This window comes from Oncorhynchus tshawytscha, linkage group LG16 (genome assembly GCF_018296145.1).
Source record: "Oncorhynchus tshawytscha isolate Ot180627B linkage group LG16, Otsh_v2.0, whole genome shotgun sequence".
NCBI lineage: Eukaryota > Metazoa > Chordata > Actinopteri > Salmoniformes > Salmonidae > Oncorhynchus > Oncorhynchus tshawytscha.
The window spans coordinates 22,356,002-22,374,180 of record NC_056444.1 but is presented as its reverse complement, the minus strand read 5'-3'; the positions used below and the strand labels follow the sequence as shown (position 1 = coordinate 22,374,180).

The window sequence follows — 18,179 nt, the reverse complement described above, 5'->3', positions numbered from 1 at the left end:
TCTGAACAAGCAAGGACTCAATTCCAGATAGAGGCCAAGGGAAACAGACAGCACATCATTCATTCAGCATGGGGCTCCCCCTGTGGGATGGTTACACAGCAAACACCCCATATCCTATCCTGGCAAAGAACATTGTTCTTTCTCACTACAAATAGTGAGCGATATGTTAGATGAATTACAGTTCTAGGAACCCCAGAGAGAGCGAGTGAGAGATAGTGTGTAAGCGATCCCTTTCATAACACATTATACATCTATTCTTTCCCAGAAACACATCAGAGGGACTGAGGATTGATGGCTTGCCTTCTGTGCTCGAGACGTTGATGTAGGCAAACTTCAAAGATAAACATACAAATGACAAAATACAGGATTTTCAGAAGTCTCTAGATATCTGAACTATAAAGCTCCTTACCGACATCTAGTGGATATGTAGTATAATAAAAAAAAGTATGTGTTTTAGTGGCTAGTAAAAGTTCTGTAGCAATACTGATATCCCTGTTTGCTCAAGTGTAAGCAACGTCGATAATATTTATACAATTTACTTGTTGACCATGGCAACTTATCATCTAACCCCTCAGAGTTCAACGTGATTGAGTGTCCATATATCCACCATAGTCGAACCACTGACAGGTCTAGGGTCTCTACACCCAGCATGGAGTGAACTCAATGCACTGTGATCAGAATTTCAAACGTTCAAATGGTTGTTATTGCTTTAAAGATTTGTGTAGTCTAAGTTACAATAAACATAGTATGTTTATTTCTACAAAGGACAATCTCACCATGACACATTTGAAACAGTTGGGGTTCTATATTTTCAGTATTGTCATGTACAGTTCAGAGCCGCAAATGTTTTCTAGTTTCCCTCAGTCTCCACCACAGCTTGACAACTGTGAAAACGTAGGACTCACTACCATTACAGCCATGTGTTTAATAAATACCAGTGCTTAACAGATCTGGGCAGCGTTCATTAGGCACCAAATGGAGGAAAATGGACTGAAACAGCAGGGGGAGAACTTCCAGGGCTCGTCTGAAGCTTTCATTTTGGATTTACAATGCAAAAAGGTTAACAAGATAATATTATAATGAGTCATATTTATTAATTGTGAACTACAAAAAAGAAAACTACAGCATGGAAATAAGACAAGTCATCTTCACACTGGGTACAGGAGGTGTGGTCTACCACGAGGATGAATCCCATTGGGTGGTGGGCAGGACACTTATTCATTTACAATATAAAACAGCATCGCTGGATCCATTTAGACCCAACATGGCAACCCGGAAGGATCCATTTAGACCCAACATGGCAACATTTCTCAATCCATTGAGTCTCAACATGGCAACCTGTGCATAACCTTTTCTCATCTTAATCATCCTCTTCTTCACAGGAACATTCAGGCAGGGAACTGAGCTGCCACTGTTCATTCTTTTATTTATACATCACAGCAGAGGGATGGAGAGGGAAGAGGGTGGGGGTTCAGAACGAGGGGTGGGTGATTTGTCAGTGTTTACTCTTCTTTGATTTCTTGTGGGAGCGGTGTGGGGACCGTGATTTTGAACGGGATTTTTTGGTGGATTTCTTGGGTGTTCTGGAGCGTGACCTCCGGGACCGTTTGGGCGTGCGGGATAACGAGGGAGACCTGGGGGAGAGAAAACACAGACCGGACAGTCAGAGGGACACCAGGACAACCAAACTGCAATGGTCTTGGGGAAGTTACAGGAAGTTGGTCCACCACAAAGACTATGTCAATCAAATACAAATCCACTTAAGTTTATTTCCCTCCAATGTCAAGAGAAGGTCAGCACTATTCTCAAAACAGTGGAGCCAGAAAGGCCAGGGACAGTATAATAAAGTATAGAAATGTTACTTTTAGAATGTTTTAAACACATCTAGATGATTTAGTACCTTTTGGAGGACTTCTTGATGATGGTGGTTCGAGGGGAGTCTTTGTGGGAGGAACGGGATCGTGATGACCCTACATCCTTGGAGTAGAGGCGTTCTGACCTTTCGGAGCGGGGGGATGGGGAGCGCACCCGTCTACTGCTGCTCCGTGGGGGGCTGCCGGGTGAGCCGCTGTGGCGCCGTTTCCTAGCAACCACAGGAGACAGGCCACGCCTGTCAGAGACGACATCGGCAGATGAAATATTTTGTCATTGATGACGTTACAACGGTCTACGCTTGTTTTTATTAGGTGAATCCCATTGATACATTAATCTCTTTTTCAAGGAGCCCTAAACTGCCCCTGTATTTCATGGGAGCATGAACTTTAAACCTGATCATGAGTTGGGAGTCCTTTGTTTAAGTCATTTCCTAGAATCCCATTACACAGCTCTACCAGAGTTTCCCCCCGTTATCCAACCACACACAGCCATCATGTCTCTAATGAATGTGTCACAATGTATGAGGGACTAACCTGTCTTTCCTGGTTGGAGTTGACTCCTCCTTCTCCTTCTTGATGTCTTTAGAGCGAGCTTCGCTTTTCTCCTTGTCCTTTTTCTCCCTCTCTTTCTCTCGTTCCAGTTTCTCCTTTTCTTTTTCCTGAAAAAGAAAAAGGACAAGGCCAACTTTATATTATGGAATGTAAACCAACATGATCCAAATTCACTTAATTTTTTTGTTATTTCGCTACAATAGACCACTCAGTAAACAACTTCCACTGTATTCAAGGTAGTCGTGTGATATCAAATACCTTAATATAAACTGAAGTTTATAGCTTAGAAACATTTAAGAGGATACTTTAGATATTGAGGTAAACAGCATGGTTCCACATATTGTACCGTCTGTACCAGCTGAATGTAAAAGGTCAATAGCAATTTTGGAAAACAATAGTACAGGCCCTATGTTCCTCCAGGAACCAAGAGGACAGTCAGGATGTAATACCTTCTGTAAGAGTTTCTCTCTGTAGTTTTCCACCTGCTCTTGGAGACTCTGGCCAGACTTCTTGGGCCTTTTCCCAGACTCCAACTCATCCTGGAACTTCATCACTTTGACCTGGAAGAAAATAATAAAATGTATATGTTAACATTTAGATATAAATACGACAGGATTAACTTTCAGGGTGTGGCCATTGAACAAGCGAAGTAATCCAAACTTCTTTGAACCAATTTAGCCCAAAGAAATAAAAATATACAAACAACTCAGAGCTGTGCTTGTTTATTTTCAGACGTCTAAATAACCTATTGTGTACTTTGTGCTTCCAGTAAAATGCTGACTAGTTTACCTCTATTTCCCGGAGCTTGGTGCGTCTGTCCTCATTCATCTCAGAGTGCTTGGTCTTGGAGTCCAAGTCGTCTCTGATGGGGTTGGGGTAACTCGGAGGCTCTTCTGACCGGGAACTCTTGGTGTCCTCATCATCACTGTCATCCTCGTCCTTCTTCTCCTCTGGCTGCTCAAAGATCTCCCATTTAGAGGTGGTCACGGCTGAGGAGGAGACAGAGAATTAGGACAGAATCGTAGCTTGGTAGAAACTAGCCATAGAAACAGGTTTAGGACACTTTCAAGTGGAATCCTAGCTTGGTAGAAACTAGCTATAGTTGTGGTCTCACTCACCCTGTGCTTCTAGCTCAGACTCGTCCACTGCTTCCCATTTTGAAGGTGCTACTTTAAAGGATGCTGCTTTGGCCGCAGCATGATCCACTAAAAGACAAGGAGAACAAGGTTAGAAAAATGTCCTCCAATCCTAAGGTCAGGGTTAGTCAATAGACTGTTGACAAGGTACGGAAACTAATATGTCAGTATCATTTGGGGGAAGAAGTATCCCTTTAATAATTCCTATGAGGATGTGGTAGTATAGAGGTCATATGGCCACTCACAGGGCACTCCGTCTATGTCCTCCTCCAGGGCCTTGATGGGCACTCCGTCCAGATCATCCATCCCCAGCGGGGCTCTGTCAAGGGGGGCGGAGCTTAGGGGGGCAGAGCCTAGGGCGGCTCCGTCCACCATGGTCCCTCCATCCAGCCCTATAGGGACCCCATCCACATCCTCCAGAGAGGCCCCGTCCATATCCTCCCCGATGGGGGCCCCGTCGATGTCCTCTGCTGGCTCAGGCTGGGACAGTAGACCAGGGGCCAGGTGTTCAACTGATGGTTTCTGTTGAAAGGAGACATGCATTAGAGCAGTAGTGCTGCGTTGGCAACATTACACTTTGTCAACATGATCAAATCACAACATTCTCAAAACTTCAGATAACATTTTCAATCCATGACACATGTTCAAACAATGACAACATTCTCCAACCATCATACAGCATTTCCCAATCAACACACCATTTACAAATCATCACACAACATTTACAAACCATCACACATTTTCAACTCATTATCTAACAACAAGGTTAGGTAGCAGCATCAGGAGAAAGACCTGAAAAGAAAAGGGAGTATGCTAGCTGACCTCTACTGTGATGGGAGCGGGAGCCTCCTTATCAGCTGATAGGTTGACTAGACCCAGGAAGATGTTCTGCAGCTTGATGAGGAAGGGATCTGGGTACACGGCCCAGTCCTCCCACGCACGGAAACACGACATCACTCGTTGCTGTTGGACAAGAGGATATAAAACAGACAGGTGAAACGGTAATACCCTGTCCAGAAGCAATCCCTAGCCCCTAAACACAATGCATATCATAGCAGGCATGCTGATTCAGGATCAGTTTAGCCTTTTAGACCATAATGACTATGATTGTATGGACAGATCCTAGATCAGGACTTCTACTCAGATACTTTGTGGATACGGGCCCTGAAATAATTGTGTAGTTCTTAAAGATAGGGGTAGGTAACATGACTCAAATTGTGATCGGAAAATGTATACAATTAAATATACCTTAAAGTTCTCAGACTGCAGGTGACCCTGTATCGTCTTGTACGTTGCATTGAGGTCTGAGAAGACCTGGCAAAGCTTGGTCTCAAAGCTGTGTCAGGGACAAGTTTAACATATTCACTTATGCAGGAAAACAGCTTTAATAATGCATACTGAAAAGTTACGCAATCTATGAACAAGCAGGGTCCTCTACACCCAGTCAGTCACAAGCAAACATCACAACCCCTGAACCCAAACTCCACTACTTACTATTTTCTGTAGTACGACGCATTGGCTACTTTAGCAGATGAGTTGTACAGCACATCAGAGACTAGATACAACCGTGCAATCTGAAAAACAAGGAAGGAATTATCAGAGTCAAACAAACTGGCCAGTCCTCCCTGATAGAATGGAATAACTGATTAATTAATATAATCATTTATTTGACTGCACAGTTTACACGTGCCACTCAAAGCTCTTTCCAAACCAAATAACACAAGGCAAAACCAGCTACGAAAGCAACAAACTCAAGAAGATAAAAGATAAGTAGCAGGTTTTGTTAAGTTTGGGACTGTGATACGATACAGTAACTTCTTATTTATTGGCCATTTACATGGAAATTCCTTTTGTGAGGTCAGCACAAAAACAATACACTATATACATGCAATACAACATGGCAGAATAATTTCTCTAAAGAACATAGAAAACAAATGCCATACTATCTTATTTACCTTCTTGGGGAGTGGTGTCTTGAGGATGGAGAGGGACTCTGTGACACACTCTACGATCTCCTCAGCAGCCTCGGCGTGCAGTAGACAGAACAGCATGGCTTCGGCTATGTCCCCCTTTCTAGGAGTCAGAGCCCTCAACATCTCCTCCAGCTGATCACGCTCTCTGGAGGGAGGGAGGGGGGGTGATAAGAAAGAAGAGGAGTTGAGCATAGATAATGTTAAAAGTAAAAGGTAGCCCAATCTGTTTCTGTAGTGTGAGGCAGCTTGATGTGCAAGTACAACCCTCTGGACAGGATGCTAGTCTATCGCAGAGACTTGAGAGTAATGAAATTATAAACAGGGAACATACTCTTCTTTTAGGCAGCCTTTCTTCCCAGGCTCCTCCTCTTCCTCCTCAGGCCCCGCTCCCTCCTCGAAATTGCCGTGCAGGTAGGGATTGAGGGGAGGAGGGTGCCAAAGCGAGCCGTTCTTGAACATGCGGAAGTCGTCCGTCCGCCATTTTGTTGGTGCTTCTCCCTGTGGGGACAAGTTATTATGTCATTCACATTATTCTCTAACGAGGACATATCTTAAATTCAACTAGGCAAGTCTGTTAAGAACACATTTTTATTCACAATGACCTCCTACCCCATCCAAACCCGGCCAATTGTGTGCCTATGGGACTCCCAATCACAACCAGATGCAGCCTGGATTCGAACAGGTACTGCAGGGATGCCTCTTGCACTGAGATGCAGTGTCTTAGACCACTGCGCCACTCAGGAGCCCCATTGTCATGTGTTCAGGCTATCAAATAGCAGCATGTCAACAATGCATCCACAGACCCCCCATTCTAAATGTGACAGTATTAAGAGGACAGACGTGTTTGATCTATACTGCTTTCAAGCTAACCAGTCACGAGAGGGGACAGAAAACAGAGGTGCTAAAGAAGAAGGAAAAAAGGGAGGATGCAATTGGTCTAAGATTGTGATGCAGGAGAAGATGCCAGACAATGACTGGTCCGTACTGACCTGTAGTATGGAGTAGAGTTTCCAGCGGTAGTACACGTGTGCTGGGCTCTGGTTCTCAAACAGAAACCTGGCCAACAGAGGCAACACAATGACAGTCAACTTGTTGTACTACAATACATTGTGTCAACTGAAAAAGTGATCACACAAACACGTGCACCAGACAGACGTACCTGTACATGGGGTTGCTGAGCTCTCGATTCATGATCATGGCTTCGAACATGGGGCCCTCACGCACCACAAACTCGATCATTCGGTGGATGAGAGAGAGCAAATTCCTAGAAGAAAAACACAGTTAAAACAAACGGATTCAGAGCAGGCGACCCTTCTTCTCCCCAAGGCAAAGCCTGTGTCTGCTGCGCTGACCTAGTACAGCCTCTAAGTAACACATGAAGGTGTAAGACACATGGAACTATGCATGTACTAAACTTAAACTATTTCCTACATTGTGTTTGATAAGCTTAACTAATCTAATGAGTTAAAATGTTTCATTTGTAAGAATGAAGGAAGAAACATCTTCCTAAATGTTTCCGACCTTATCATTTCAGAAATGCTAAGAGCACCTAACACCAATTTTAAGAGCCATTAGCTGCCTAAAACTAACATTAGTTCGTACTTCTACTAGTTATAAAATGCTGTATGGATCTTTGCAGGTCAAGACAACGCTAACTACCATCTCCCCGCAGTACAGAGTATAAGGAAGGGAGGACAGTGAAGCTGGATAAGATAAATCATGTTTGAGAGGTTTGAGTGACTCTGTATTGAGTGACGCATCAGCCCATACAGAGCCTGTCAAAGCCAGCCTGACAACCCTTCTTGACTGACTCGCATGAAGAACCAAAGCACTATAGGATTGTTGGCCTAAACAGGCTAAATAACAAAAGGCTCTCTACTGGTCATATGATTCTACTACATAATGATGTATGAATAAACACAAAATGTCCAAATGGGGGGCAAATAGGCCTAAGCTCCTTTGGAACATTTTTAGAGCGGCCTAATATTGGAGCATGTTGGACCAATTAGCCTAAAGGGGACAACACAACAACAAAGGATGTCTTTCATTTATATGTAGACAACGCAAATCACATTTACCATATAGTATTGGAGCCGATCGTACCAATGCATGGTGGGTAAAATGCTGTATACTTTCCCAATCCATCCCATGATGCTTTCAGGTCCCTCGCTGCCGCAGACAGTTCAACTTGTGCTGCTCACCAAGGCCAATGTCAAAAGGTCACTGAGACTAACGGGAAGTTTGGATTGGAGGTCTGAGCAGAGGCCAGGTGTTGCTGAGCCCGTGATTGGGTGACAGAGGCCAAGGGGGCGTGTCGGTGGGAGTGAGCAATAGTCAGAGTGCAAGACCGGTCTAAACAACCTAACCACAGCCAGCACGGTATGTATGGTATGTGACTGTGTTATGTAGCTAGCATCATAACATAGATATTATTAGCCTACATGTGACGACTGACAAGTGGTGGTAAAAATTCCTTTGATGTCCTCTATACCGTCAGACAAGCAATGACATGGTGGTCCATGGACTGTATTGATGTTTGGAGGGAGTGTTGGAATGAATGTGTGAAAGGAAAAACATATGGACACTGTGTGGCGGCAGAAAGCTGGGCTGTGGGAGTGAGTATCTTGTAGTCTACTAACAGGAACCTGATGGGGTTATAAGCCTACGTCTGCTTGTCTCAACCATTGCTCACCCATACTGAACGACCCCCCGTAGCATGCAGTGATCCAATTGATCAAACTTTAAAATGGGGGTTTATTCATTATGGGATGTTTTTCTACTTTTACATCAATTTAAAAAGAAAAACATGTACCTTTCTGTTGGGATAACCACTTTGACTATGGCTTGCGACAGAGTCTGTATATGAAGTCACATCAGATAATAAACATAGAATATGTGAGTATTGTTAAAAGGCAACAGGTGAAAAATATTAAATGCATTAAAAACTGCATCATATGAAAAAGTACTTTACTGCTGTCAGTTTCAGGTCAAATGTATACAGTCCTTAAATTCCCACACAACTTACCACTGCTTCTTTATATACACTAAACACACCTCACAAAATGCTAAATCTAGTATAGTTTGGTCAATAAATGTAGAAATGTTTAAAAGGAATAAACCCATGACTAGTAGAAGATGAGCAAAATATTCACTACATGACAAATAGCCTAAACTAGGTCTATGCCTAAGAAATACACATGGTACAACTGACAGGCCTAATACAGGACACAGCAGCATCCCAGACATGACATGGAGAGTTACCTTGTCGAATTCCTCCTTGTTCTTGGGCGGAGGGAGCAGGGCGGCGTTGGGGTTCTTCAGCCTCTCGCAGGGCTGTGCGTTGAAGGGCAGGCCGGAGGGCGGCGGGGGGAGAGTGTGCTCCACCATAGACGGGGGGATGTAGATGGGGTGAGGGGGGATGGGCACGCCTTTACCCCAGCCCAGCTTCATTTCAAAGTTCATGATCATCTTCGCTGGAAACAGTGAAAAAACCACGAGCAGCCTATTTGCCTTATTACTGTACATCTCATCTGATCTTACTACCAATTATACTGTATCAGTTGCTGTTTTGAATACACTAAGAATGCCAATACGTCATGTTGATGTTGCAAATCAAATAAAACATTGATGTCCTGTTTGGCCGTCTATAACCACTATAACCAGTTTGTGCTGCTAAATACATTGCTGATGAATAACCAGCCCCTTTCATTACATATAAACTACCGTTCAAAAGTTTGGGGTCACTTAGAAATCTCCTTGTTTTTTAAAGAAAAGCACATTTTTTGTCCATAACGTAACATTGATCAGAAATACTATGTAGACATTGTTAATGTTGTAAATGACTACTGTAGCTGGAAACGGCAGAATTTATTTTACAGAATATCTACATAGGCGTACAGAGGCCTATTATCAGCAACAATCACTCCTGTGTTCCAATGGCATGTTGTGTTAGCTAATCCAAGTTGATCATTTTAAAAGGCTAATTGATCATCAGAAAACCCTTTTGCAATTATGTTAGCACAGCTGAAAACTGTTGTCCTGATTAAAGCAATACATCTGGCCTTCTTTACACTTGAGTATCTGGAGGATCGTTATTTGTGGGTTCGATTACAGGCTCAAAATGGCCAGAAACAGAACTTTCTTCTGAAACCCGTCAGTCTATTCTTGTTCTAAGAAATGAAGGCTATTCCATGTGAGAAATTGCCAAGAAACTGAACATCTCGTATACAACGCTGTGTGCTACTCCCTTCACAGAACAGCGCAAACATGCCCTAACCAGAATAGAAAGAGTGGGAGGCCCCGGTGCACAACTGAGGAAGAGGACAAGTACATTAGAGTGTCTAGTTTCAGAAACAGATGCCTCAAAAGTCCTCAACTGGCAGCTTCATTAAATAGTACCCGTAAAACACCAGTCTCAACGTCAACAGTGAAGAGGTGACTCCAGAATGCTAACACAACATGCCATTGGAACACAGGAGTGATGGTTGCTGATAATGGGCCTCTGTAGATATTTGATTTTTTTTTTTAAATCTGCTGTTTCCAGCTACAATAGTCCTTTACAACATAGCAATGTTTACACTGTATTTCTGATCAATTTGATGTTATTTTAAAAATGGACAAAAAATGTCATTTTCTTTCAAAAACCAGGACATTTCTAAATGATCCCAAACTTTTGAACGGTAGTGTACATGTGATACATGCTGGTGTACTCTACAAGTTCCATGTCCCACAGAGAGCAAAAGGAAAGCCCAAGCAGCAGAACAGCTAGACAAAAAAACAGTAAAACCTTTTGACATTACAACATTATTTGATGTAATGTGAGTAAAGTTGCATTGTGGTCGGTCAGGGGTATGATGATAACTCAGGCTTTAATACCGTTGAGATTCTTCAGAGCTCTCTCCGCATCCCTCCGGTTCATGAAGGCCACAAAGCCACAGTTCCTCTCCCTGGCCCTCTCTTCATCTGTCCGCGGCCACATGATCTTCACGCTGGCCAGAGGGCCGTAGCGCCCAAACTCCTGACACAGCATCTCCTCATTCATCTACACACAGCAACCACAACAACAGAGGCAGAGGGAGGGAGCGGGGCATGTGGACTTGTTATTATTGGTGTCATTTTACATTGTAATGCAATACATCAGTAGCATTTTTGCTATTAATATAGGCAATTAGGCATGTAACATATTGCATAAATAAGTATATAAAACATTTATGAGCCATAAAAAGGTTTACCTGTGGGTTGATGTTTCCGAGGTATAAGTTAGTTGTAGAGGGGTCTCCGACGTCATGGGAACCAGGGGCAGCGTCATCCAAAACTGCAGAGAGAGCAGAGTAGAGAAGCCTTTTATAGAATATATAATCTTAGTGAGATGTTAGATATTAAAAGCAAGCCACTGTATAAATTTATCAAATTACCACTGGACGGACGGTTTCTTCTTGAAGAACTATCCACTAAAAAAAGCAGAAAGGCAGTATATAAATGTTGTTTCCAGGCAAAGGAAATGGAGTGGGTGGAGATTTGAAGCAGTCAGTATGAGAGTTGTAGGAAGGAAGGAAGGGGGCATGTCCAAGAGCCAACAGGTCTTAATGTATTTTAGATAGTCTAACAGTTTCCTAGCCTGAAATCTTAACTGACATCCCAAGAGCGTTGTGCCAGTAACCGAAAGGTTTCTGGATCGAATCCCAGAGCTGACAAGGTAATTTTTGTTTAAATAAGTCATTCTGCCCCTGAACAAGGCAGTTAACACACTGTCCAATCACAAATATTTATTTTCAAGGAACATCCATTTGTAATAGTTCTTATTATGCCATTGTTTCTAGTTGCCATCAGATGACAGTATATCACCACAACCTCATGAGAAAAAAAATCAACGCACTATTCATCAGTAACTTACAAGTTCTACTCAATAATACATTGTTTCACTACTTATTTACTACATACACTACCGTTCAAAAGTTAGGGGTCACTTAGAAATGTCCTTGTTTTCCATGAAAACATACATCTCTATGGGGGTGCCACAGGGTTCAATTCTCGGACCGACTTTTTTCTCTGTATACATCAATGATGTCGCTCTTGCTGCTGGTGATTCTCTGATCCACCTCCACGCAGACGATACCATTCTGTATACTTCTGGCCCTTCTTTGGACACTTAACTAACCTCGAGATGAGCTTCAATGCCATACAACTCTCCTTCCGTTGCCTCCAACTGCTCTTAAATGGAAGTAAAACTAAATGCATGCTCTTCAACCGATCGCTGCCAGCACCTGCCCAGCGGGCAGGACAGTTCTGACTTAGAATATGTGGACATCTACAAATACCGAGGTGTCTGGTTAGACTGTAAACTCTCCTTCCAGACTCACATTAAGCATCTCCAATCCAAAATGTTATCTAGAATCAGCCTCCTATTTCGCAACAAAGCATCCTTCACTCATGCTGCCAAACATACCCTCGTAAAACGGACTATCCTACCGATCCATGACTTTAGCGATGTAATTTACAAAATAGCCTCCAACACACTACTCAGCAAATTGGATGCAGTCTATCACAGTGCCATCCGTTTTGTCACCAAAGCCCCATATACTACCCACCACTGCGACCTGTATGCTCTCGTTAGCTGGCCCTTGCTTCATATTCGTCGCCAAACCCACTGGCTCCAGGTCATCTATAAGTCTTTGTTAGGTAAAGCCCCACCTTATCTCAGCTCACTGGTCAGCATAGCAGCACCCACCCGTAGCACGCATTCCAGCAAGTATATCTCACTGTTCAACCCCAAAGCCAATTCCTCCTTTGGCTGCCTTCCTTTGGCTGCCACCAGTTCACTGGTGCCAATGTCTGGAACGAACTGCAAAAATCACTCATATCTCCCTCACTAACTTTAAGCACCAGCTGTCAGAGCAGCTCACAGATCACTGCACCATATCTGTAAATCGCCCATCCAACTACCTCATCCCCATAATGGTATTTTTTTTTTTTTGCTCCTTTGCACCCCAGTATCTCTACTTGCACATTCATCCTCTGCACATCTATCACTCCAGTGTTAAATTGCTAAATTGTAATTATTTCACCACTATGAACTACTTATTGCCTTACCTCATTTGCACACACTGTATATAGACTTTTTTATTTTGTGTTATTGACTGTATGTTTGTTTATTCCATGTGTTACTCTGTTGTTGTTTGTGTCGCACTGCTTTGCTTTAACTTGGCCAGGTCGCAGTTGTAAATGAGAAATGTTTCTCAACTAGCCTACCTGGTTAAATAAAGGGGAAATAAAATAAAAATAAATATATGGGAAACAAATACATGAAATGAGTTGCAAAATGATTAGGAAACAGTGTCAAGACGTTGACAAGGTTATAAATAATGATTTTTAATTGAAATAGTGTCCTTCAAACTTCGCTTTCATCACAGAAACCTCCATGTGCAGCAATTACAGCCTTGCAGACCTTTGGAATTCTAGATGTTGTTGAAGTAATCTGAAGAGATTTCACCCCATGCTTCCTGAAGCACCTCCCACAAGTTGGATTGGCTTGATGGGCACTTCTTACGCACCATACGGTCAAGTTGCTCCCACAACAGCTCAATAGGGTTGCGATCCAGTGACTGTGCTGGCCACTCCATTATAGACAGAATACCAGCTGACTGCTTCTTCCCTAATAGTTATTGCATAGTTTGGAGCTGTGCTTTGGGTCATTGTCCTGTTGTAGGAGGAAATTGGCTCCAATTAAGCACCGTCCACAGGGTATGGCATGGTGTTGCAAAATGGAATGATAGCCTTCCTCCTTCAAGATCCCTTTTACCCTGTACAAATCTCCCTTTTGAACGGTAGTGTACATGAGTGGTAAGTCAGTACTGATGATTTTGTAATTTGAGTAGTGATAACTAGAGTTTTTGGACATGCCTACTGGTGATCACACATTTCCTATTCACATCACTACACAATTCCAGCTTAATGACGTTTTTTATTGGGCATTTGGGAATCTACTACTTAATAGCTACGAAAAAGCATCTTGCTTCCAACTGGCAGCTTTAGTGTCGTCAGTCGGGAGAAGGGCGTGTGGGCTGTGTGTGAGGGAAAACGGCACGTGAACGGCAGGAGCACGGCTGCCGCTTGATAAAACGGAATATTGCGGGAGCCGATCAGCAAAAAGTCACAATACAGAACTGATGTCAGTGCAGGATGAAGCACTGTGTCTTTCCCCCTCCATGTGGCTCTTCGGTGACGATACACCCATGCTCACAATGTCAAACTGAAGCATTTTTTGCACCTCACAGTGTGGGTTGATTGGGTCCAGTGATGTAGTGGTAAAAAAAGGTTGGTGAACTATATTGAACAAAAATATAAAACGCAACATGTAAAGTGTTGGTTCCATGTTTCATGAGCTGAAATAAAAGTTCCCAAAAGTGTTCCATATGCACAAAAGGCAGGATTGAATCTACATCCGTCCGGCATTTTAGCTCTCAATGTGACGTTAGGTGGCGCCTAATCAGTCAGTTCTGTACCTGCCTGGCTGAGTGGGAGTGTGGGTGGAATGAGTGAGCTCACCTTGCAACCACAACACGAAACACTTGAGTAAATAAAACTTGGTAGTATGCCTCTAAATTCATTCGGAAGAACAATAAATGTTTCTAATATTTTTCATAAACACATTTGATCATATTCCCCTCTCATTTTAAGTCAAGTACCAACTTGAGAAAATTTCTGATTGTCAAGGTATTCCAGTACCTGAATTTCAGAGTGCCTTATTGAAGTACTTTAAGCACCTCACGCACCTGGTGAGAACCCTGGCAGACACTTACATGAGGAGCGTTTTCCCTCCATCCCGGAGAGAGGTTCAAATCGACTGACTCTGCCTTTCATCTTGTGTCTTTCATCCCGCTCTTCCTGTATTCTGGGAGAGACAGAGAATATTAGATTATTCAATCCAGTGCAATGCCAAGTACATCAGCCTGGTCTCAGACTAGACGCAACATAATAAAGGCAAATCCGGGACACTCAAATTAGTATATGTTATGTTCGGTTACATAAGACAGAAGGCTGCTTAACCCCTTGCCTAACAAACGTTAGTGTTAGCCACCTAACTAACGTTAGCCACAACAAATAGAAATGTGTAAGATATCATACGTTTTGCACATTCAAAAAATATAGGAGGAACATACTGTACACATTGCAATTCGTAACATATTGTACGCATTATTGTACGCATTGCAATTCATAACATACTGTATGATTTGTAATTTGTACGATATTATACTAATTGGAGTGTCTCGGATTTATATTTACTATGTTACGTCTACCCGAGTCCAGGGAGTAAAAGATGAGGGATGTGAAATTACTTACTGTTTAAGTTCTTCCTTAAAGAGCTCTAGATTACTCTTCTTCTTTTCCTTTTCATTTGTTTTCTTCAGTGTCTGAAAGTAAGATAAACAAAAAGTTTTACTTTTTGTAAGAGGCCGTTAAAAGGACTAGCTAGGACTTTGCTTAGTCTAGCAACAGTAAAATAAATGTTGATTGCAATGATACATACATGTCTTTTATCTAATGTTAAAAACTGCGGAGGGGTTTCCAAAGGCAGGAAGCTGCTTTTCGGTGCTGCTGCTGTTTCAAAGCGTGACTTAGGTTTATACAGCTTGCCCTTCTTATCATCAGAAGCAGCCTCCTCTGTAGGAAGAAACACAGTACATCAACACAAGTTAGTGTAGTTTCTTACTAGAATGTACAATACAATAGCTTACAACTGTCTATCCATACACAGGGACAATGGAAATTGGTCATTTGACTGCCCAACCCTACTACACAAGATATCTAAACATTTAATATCTAGCTAAAAATATCCCTGATAATATTGTGCTGTTTAAGAAGGTTGACATGGTTCTATTTACCTTTAGTGGCATTCGCAATGCCCCCCCGGACGAAGGCCTTGACCTTTCCCTCTCCTCCCTCGAACGCAGCCAGGAACTCTTCATAGATCTCTGCAGCTGCCCGCTCATCCTCCTGTCAAGGACCAGACCAACACCATCTCTCATAAGCCATGTCACAACATCAGGGTCATGTTTACATACCACTTTACTAATTTCATATGTATATACAAGCATTTCGCTACACTCGCATTAACATCTGCTATCCATGTGTATGTGACAAATACAATTAGATTTGATTGATTTATACTGTGTTCTATTCTACTGTATTTTAGTCAATGCCACTCCGACATTGCTCGTCCTAATATTTATATATTTCTTAATTCATTTTATTTTTTACTTTAGATATGTGTATATTGTTGTAAATTGTTAGATACTACTGCACTAGGAACACAAGTATTTCGCTGCACCCGCAATAACATCGGCTAAATATGGGTATATGGCCTCCCAAAAAAGGATTTGATAAGACAAAATATAATAAGAAGAAATGTATTTTATTTTCCGTTGCAAAAATATTTTGTTACTGTGTGCCCTAATGAACACGAAGTTCATATCAAAGGCAAGGTGCATTTGCCACTGCAGTGTAACACTTATATTTAGTCTTAACGTTACCTTCTTTTTGATATCCTCTTGTTCCTTCTTGCTTAGGGTCCTCTTACTCACGGCCATTTTTCCAATGCTGAAGGACTTCAACTTGCTCTCCAACAGCGCCTACAAATTTAAACAAAACAAAACTTGAATGTCACAGTAACGTTAACGAGTTAGTTACAATATTCCGAAATATAACTTCTGTATTTCCCTTGAGGTTGCTAGCTCGATCTCATTAATAAAGGCATTAGTTTCACTAGCACGCTGACCCGTCAAAGCTGTAAAGCAGCCAAGTTAGCTGGCTAATGTAATTGGGTATATGCATTAGTCGATTTCCGTTGCAAAACTCCAAAACCGAAAAGGTTTTGCAACGAAAACTACCGTTTCTATTGGACAAATATAGGTAGGTCCCTCCCAGTTTCGAATGCTTTGTTTGCTTCCTAGAGTAAACGGTTTCCATTGCATAACGTTTTGCAGCGGAATTTGACTAATGAATACACCATGATGTACAGGCGACAGCTTGTTGCAATAGTGCGTTAGCTAGCCTATATCGAACTATTGCTAATTACGGATGTTGTTGAATTGGATATTAGTTTGCCAGTAGGTGTTAGCAGTGAGATAGTTGGCTACCTAGCTAGCAGTCAGCCTACGGTGGGTCCGAATGCTTTTCACCACTGCTTCATAAGGCGGCAAAGCCAAAGGACTCGTGCAGGGTGGAGTAGCTTGCTAGTAGTGACTGTTCATACTCCACGTTGCGACAACCAAAATCACACACCAACTCAAACATACTAATTAGTTATGTAAACAATTGCCATCCTAGTTACCAGTATACAGCAGCTAGATTATCCAGTTATGTAAACACATGGCGAAATCATTGCAATGTTTGGGACAGGAAAAATACCGGTGATTGGGGCCTGGCTTAGCTAGCGTTATAGCTACGTGGTCTTTTCGTACACAATTACTAGTTATAAATGGGAACATATGGCAACAGCTGTACAACGTTTATAACTACAATAAACAGTTCTTATAACATTTAATAGCCAATGCATCAAGTAAACATCGATTAATAAATTCACCTTTGCGTTGGCTTTCTGCGTACCACCAGGCGTTCTGTCCGCCATTTTGGTTGTACTAACTCTAATCGATTACCAATGGTTGGATACGTTTTTTTCACCGAGTTCAAAATAGTCGAATACAGAAATATGGATGCCAACCGATACGTTTTATTTACAAAGAAAACATAAACCCATTATGATTCAATGGTGGCCGTGTAATAATAAATGTTTGGATAAAAAAAACTACAACTATTAATCAGCCTAATGCAAATCACATTGGTCATTTATTTTTTTGTGGGGTTGGGGCTTACCCGATATTTCAATGGCCTTACCCAACTTAGTACTATTGATGACCTGTAGATGTATGGTTTTTAATCCGATTTTTCAAGCCAATATTACACATTCAGAATCGGACAACCTGAAAACATTTATTTGAAAAGCGATGCTTCATTTGGTCCACTAGATGGTGCCATTTATAGCATACGCTCAGTGTGATCTGTCTCAGTACGTGTGTTTCAAGTTTTTTATTAGTCGTATGTAACGGATACATACGTATGTTATATATATGCACGGGATACGCCTGGTATACACCTTGTCCTGCGAAATGCGTACCTGCAGATTCCTCATCGACAATGCAACCCCAATAAGAACTATTAAAGGATAAGAATACGAACATAAAGTAAATGGCTCCATATAATAAAATAAACATTTTAGGTGTCTCTTGTCGAGATGTGTGTTTTGTCCTATAATTCATGTTTTTTTATATTTAATCCCAGCCCCCGTCCGCGCAGGAGGCCTTTTGCCTTCTGGTAGGCCGTCATTGTAAATAAGAATTTGTTTTTAACTGATGATGATGACTGAAGATGAGTGCTCTCCTCAGCGCCGCCATCAGTGTTTGTCTGCCTGTCTTTCTGTCATTCTGTTTAAGTAGGCTAGTAGATAGCACATAGCACACATATTAGTGCATACGAACACATTCTGGAATCTATACTGTAAATACTGTAATATATATATGCACTGTAATAGTCTATTTTTGTTGTTTAGACCTATTTTGTATTCATTGATTAATCAGGCTATTCACTTG

The 18,179-nt window shown here is 42.0% G+C and overlaps 1 protein-coding gene across 4 annotated transcripts in view; it reads right to left on the bottom strand.

Moving 5' to 3' along the window:
- Positions 1 to 1,072: 1,072 nt before the first annotated feature.
- LOC112215515 (U2 snRNP-associated SURP motif-containing protein) overlaps positions 1,073 to 18,179 on the bottom strand; it is an 18,270-nt gene continuing 1,163 nt past the window's right edge. The window contains exons 1-25 of one of the 4 annotated variants that reach the window (XM_024374594.2): positions 17,117 to 17,222; positions 16,065 to 16,163; positions 15,417 to 15,528; positions 15,062 to 15,195; positions 14,875 to 14,945; positions 14,334 to 14,425; positions 10,950 to 10,985; positions 10,767 to 10,849; positions 10,411 to 10,576; positions 8,797 to 9,008; positions 8,348 to 8,391; positions 6,695 to 6,799; positions 6,525 to 6,591; positions 5,867 to 6,033; positions 5,518 to 5,680; positions 5,057 to 5,136; positions 4,811 to 4,898; positions 4,385 to 4,525; positions 3,808 to 4,084; positions 3,545 to 3,631; positions 3,216 to 3,415; positions 2,876 to 2,986; positions 2,409 to 2,533; positions 1,901 to 2,110; positions 1,073 to 1,634 (exon numbers count right to left, since the gene is read on the bottom strand). In XM_024374594.2, the coding sequence (XP_024230362.1) occupies positions 1,496 to 1,634; positions 1,901 to 2,110; positions 2,409 to 2,533; positions 2,876 to 2,986; positions 3,216 to 3,415; positions 3,545 to 3,631; positions 3,808 to 4,084; positions 4,385 to 4,525; positions 4,811 to 4,898; positions 5,057 to 5,136; positions 5,518 to 5,680; positions 5,867 to 6,033; positions 6,525 to 6,591; positions 6,695 to 6,799; positions 8,348 to 8,391; positions 8,797 to 9,008; positions 10,411 to 10,576; positions 10,767 to 10,849; positions 10,950 to 10,985; positions 14,334 to 14,425; positions 14,875 to 14,945; positions 15,062 to 15,195; positions 15,417 to 15,528; positions 16,065 to 16,163; positions 17,117 to 17,161 (3,054 nt within the window). In that variant the 5' untranslated portion in view covers positions 17,162 to 17,222 and the 3' untranslated portion in view covers positions 1,073 to 1,495. Of the gene's footprint in view, positions 1,635 to 1,900; positions 2,111 to 2,408; positions 2,534 to 2,875; positions 2,987 to 3,215; positions 3,416 to 3,544; positions 3,632 to 3,807; positions 4,085 to 4,384; positions 4,526 to 4,810; positions 4,899 to 5,056; positions 5,137 to 5,517; positions 5,681 to 5,866; positions 6,034 to 6,524; positions 6,592 to 6,694; positions 6,800 to 8,347; positions 8,392 to 8,796; positions 9,009 to 10,410; positions 10,577 to 10,766; positions 10,850 to 10,949; positions 10,986 to 14,333; positions 14,426 to 14,874; positions 14,946 to 15,061; positions 15,196 to 15,416; positions 15,529 to 16,064; positions 16,164 to 17,116; positions 17,223 to 18,179 lie in introns of those variants that run through there. The other 3 variants (XM_024374595.2, XM_024374597.2, XM_024374596.2) reach the window with 3 other exon arrangements.